This window comes from Uloborus diversus, chromosome 4 (genome assembly GCF_026930045.1).
Source record: "Uloborus diversus isolate 005 chromosome 4, Udiv.v.3.1, whole genome shotgun sequence".
In the NCBI taxonomy this organism is placed as follows: Eukaryota; Metazoa; Arthropoda; class Arachnida; order Araneae; family Uloboridae; genus Uloborus; species Uloborus diversus.
The window spans coordinates 161035380-161039636 of record NC_072734.1 but is presented as its reverse complement, the minus strand read 5'-3'; the positions used below and the strand labels follow the sequence as shown (position 1 = coordinate 161039636).

Below are 4257 nucleotides of genomic sequence, written 5' to 3'. Positions count from 1 at the left end.
TGAAATGTTTGTAAACACTGTTTTCAACATGTTTTTTAAAACAATAATGCGTTTTTTAAACTTTGAAATGTGCAAAAAAAGGAAATTACCGACGATCAAGTGTCTTGAGACTTAGGATTCTTTCACCCATTGTTTATTGTGTATCGCGGAATTCGCGAAAAAAGTTTTTTTGTGCTTTCATGTTTGCCTGTGTGCTGAAGAGTAATGATTATCGGTTTAGAATTCCTAAAATAGAATTTTTAAGAAAGAAATCAATATGGAACATAACTTTTTACCTTCGGATTTGCCGACCCAAGTACCTAGCTTGGCTGCCGCTATTGCGATGAGCTCATGTGCTTATGCTTATAGCATATTCAGTGATCATCCGATGATGGAAAAACCCCCTATGCTCTCTATACCTAGCAGTACAACACGCACAGAAGGTGAAGTACCAAACCAAAATTCTTACCTCATCACTACTGCCCCTTCCAATGGCAATATTACTCGTGTGACTCAAGGTTCCAATAGCGGTGGTCCATCAGATAGAGAAGACAGTAAAAAAGCGAAAATATTTCCCTGCGAAGTTTGCGGGAAAAAATTTTCGCAGAAAGGAAATTTGAAGAATCACATGTTCTGTCACTCAAAAATCAAGCCATTTAATTGCGAAGTTTGTGGGAAAGGTTTTACCCAGAAATCAACAATGGATTATCATCGAAGTATTCATCAAGGATTGAAACCTTTCAGTTGTGAAATGTGTGGAAAAAGCTTCACTCAGAAAGGTAATCTTAAAACCCACCTTATTTCTCATTCTGGTACAAAACCATATTCTTGCGAAATTTGTGGTCGAGGTTTCGCTCAAAGAGGGAACATGAAAACCCATTTAAGAACTCATTATGGTGAAAAACCTTTTGAATGTGAAGTTTGTGGGAAGCGTTTCACGTTGAAAGGTAATCTGAATACACACATATTATCTCATAAAGGTATAAAGCCTTTTTCATGTGAGATTTGTGGGAAGACTTTTGCACAAAAATTGAGTATGGAATATCATATGAATAGTCACACGGGGAATAAGCCATATAAATGTGCTATATGTGGGAAATGTTTTACTCAGAAAGGAAACATGAAAACTCACATGCGATCACACAGTGGAGAAAAACACCATGCGTGCCAAATATGTGGTAAATGTTTCACCCAGAAAGGTAACATGAAGACCCACATGAAGTTGCATTGCCGTCCGCCTGATGTTGATAAGCCTTATCAATGTGGTATATGTTGTAAATCCTTTGTTACACGATCTAGTTTAGAGTGTCACATGGCAAATCATGTGAATAGAGGAATTACTGGTCCTAACAAAGCTGCAATTGGTACTACTACGACAATATCTGTTAATAGACGCGGCAGGCCACCGAACGATCTTTCTATTAAGCAGTTGAACGAACACTTAGCTAAGCAGGCAAATGATCTATCAATGAGACAGATGAATGAAACAATATATAAACAAGAGAATGACATTGGGTCTAAGCAAATAAACGATCTTTCAGTTAGACAAATCAGTGAACAAATTTGTAAAACTGAGAACCCTGTATCCTTAAGGACTATTAATGATCATTTAATAAAAGCAGGAAATTCAACCTTCAGCAAGCCAAATGATCATTTTAAGCAAGGTAATGAATTATTAGGTAGAACTTTAAATGACCATTTTAGTAGATCTGGAAATGAAGCTTTGTATCGTTCTTTACATGAGCACATGGGAAGACCTGGGCATGATTTCTTAAGAAATTCTCTAAATGGTCATTTGGGAAGACTTGGCAATGAACATTTAGAAAGATCTTTAAGTGGTCAGTTGGGAAGATTGAGTAACAATTATTTGAGTAGTCCTACCAGTGAAGCTATGTCACGTTTGAATAATGAACAAATTTTAAAGCAAAATGAATACATGAGACGGCATGTAAATGAGCAAATGTTGAGGCCTAATGCGGATCACTTGAATAGACTTAGTAATGAGCATCTTGGTCGTCCAAATAATGAACATATGATAAGATCTGTAGAACATCTTGGTAGACCTAGTAATGATCATATGGGAAGACCTACAAATGAGCATATAAGTCGACCTAATCATGAGCATATGAATAGAACCAACAGTGAACATTTAGTTCGGCAAAATAATGAACATATTGCAAGACAAAATAGCGACCATCTCGGGAGACAAAATAATGATCATTTAGGGCGGCAAAGTGCTGATCATTTAGGAAGACAGAGTGCTGATCATTTAAGTAGGCAAAGTGCTGATCATTTAGTAGGAAGACAAAACGCTGATCATTTATTAGGGAGACAAAGTGCTGATCATTTATTAGGGAGACAAAGTGCTGATCATTTATTAGGGAGACAAAGTGCTGATCATTTAGTAGGAAGACAAAGTGCTGATCATTTAGGAAGACAAAGTGCTGATCATGTGATGAATAGACATGAACACCTGGCAAGGCACAACAGTGAACATTTAGGTAGGCCTTCAAACGAACAGATGACTCGACAGAATAATGAGCACATGAGTAGAACATCTCTTATTGAAGATCATCTGGGAAGACAAGGAGAACATCTAGGAAGACAAAATAATGATCATTTAGGTCAAACAGGAAATGATCATCTTGGCAGCTTGAGTAGCGATCATATAGTAAACGACATGAGCAGGCAAAATGGTGAATTACTAAGTCGATCAAATGAGCACCTTGTCCAATCTAATGATCATTTAGGAAGATCTAATGGTGAACATTTGTCAAATAGGTCAAGCATCGATCATATGGGTAGGCCTAATCATGAACATTTAAATAAGACTCCAAATGAACTAATGGTTAGCCCTAATCACGATCATTTCAACAGCACGAGAAACGAACATTTTGATCAAGTCAGTAGTGATCATATAGATACAAGTACAACAGAGCATATGGCAAGTGTAACGAAAGATCACTTTCCTAGACCAAGTCCTGATCATCACAATAGAAATGAACTACTTAATAGCCCCCATAACGAGCATTTAGTACGACCGAGTAGTGCACATCTTGTCATGACGGACAATGAACATGCTTGTAGCAACGGTAGTGATCACTTAGATAGGCCATCAAGGAATGCATCTGTTGATACCTCAGTGAATGAAAACATGTCTGAAAATGAAAATGAACTCATGAGGAACCAAGAAAATGAACTACCTGTGCAACTATCTCAAAATTGAGCTGTATAATATTAGATTTATTAATTCACGCTTTTCGTATCTCATTGCCTGAAATTTAAATTAGAAATCTTCCATCTGAGATAGGTTAACGTCTTTTATCCTGTATGTGTTTGTGTAAGTCTTCTGCTAACAAAAGCTGAATTTAAACTCTCAACTCAACAGATGCAAATACGGAAATCATTGCCACTACACATAACACCAAGAGCCACAGGGACTAATAGAACTTGTAGTTAACAGCCATTTAACTAAAATCCTGTTTTGTCATTCAGATACAATTTTTTATACAGAGCTTATCACACTAGATAATGATATGCAATAATTCATAAGCAACATACATTATTTTATTTACTTCTATTTTAAAATAATGTATTGCATAGTTCCATGATTATTCATAAATACCAACAAGCCGAATATACATTTGTAGAATAGCTCATGTCTTTTAGTGCTGACTAATCATTTATTTTGGAAGCCATAATAAAATAAGTTTCCTATACTCCAGCTTCTAAAATACATGATTGAATCAGTATTTACTTTTGTAATATAGATAACTACTTGTTAAAACGATGGCTCAATGTGAAAGGACTCAGCTTGCAGTGGAAAAATTGGTTTCCTTAAAAATTCAAACCAGTGATTTTAAGTTTTATTCTTTTAAACCTTTTTTTTTTTTAAAGGAGGGGGGTGGGGTGATAAATATTCATTTATAATTATGCTGTAAAATTTTTTGCAAGGATTTTAAGGAATCTGTTTTCAAATATACTTAAAATCATACTTTACATTTGAAAATGTATAGAGCCGCAGGAATAAATTTTAAAGCATTTATTTTATATTGTATGGGTGTCCATAGTAGCTATACATTATTAAAAATAAGCATCATAATCACTAAGTTGGAAGAAGTTCTTTTAATTTTTTTTCTGCTCTCTGTTGAAAAAAAAAGATGTTTTGTTTTAAAAAAATATTCTTTGTTTGAAAATACTTGATTTTTTAAAATTTTCTATAAATTATGTGAATTTGTTTATGCAGAAATATTTTTTTGAAAAATATTGATTTTTCTA

The 4257-nt window shown here is 34.7% G+C and overlaps 1 protein-coding gene across 1 annotated transcript; it reads left to right on the top strand.

Moving 5' to 3' along the window:
- The first annotated feature begins 256 nt into the window (after nucleotides 1-256).
- Nucleotides 257-3629, top strand: LOC129221395 (zinc finger protein 347-like). The gene is made up of 2 exons (XM_054855866.1): nucleotides 257-2252; nucleotides 2412-3629. The coding sequence occupies exons 1-2, from the start codon at nucleotides 257-259 to the stop codon at nucleotides 3203-3205; spliced, it is 2790 nt and encodes a 929-aa protein (XP_054711841.1). The 3' UTR covers nucleotides 3206-3629.
- Nucleotides 3630-4257: the final 628 nt, after the last annotated feature.

Bases quoted from the DNA above. Each gene is read 5' to 3' on its own strand.
- LOC129221395 (XM_054855866.1), top strand. From the start codon at position 257: ATGGAACATAACTTTTTACCTTCGGATTTGCCGACCCAAGTACCTAGC. The intron at 2,253-2,411 runs GTAGGCAAAGTG...CTGATCATTTAG, and splicing joins ACAGAGTGCTGATCATTTAA to GAAGACAAAGTGCTGATCAT.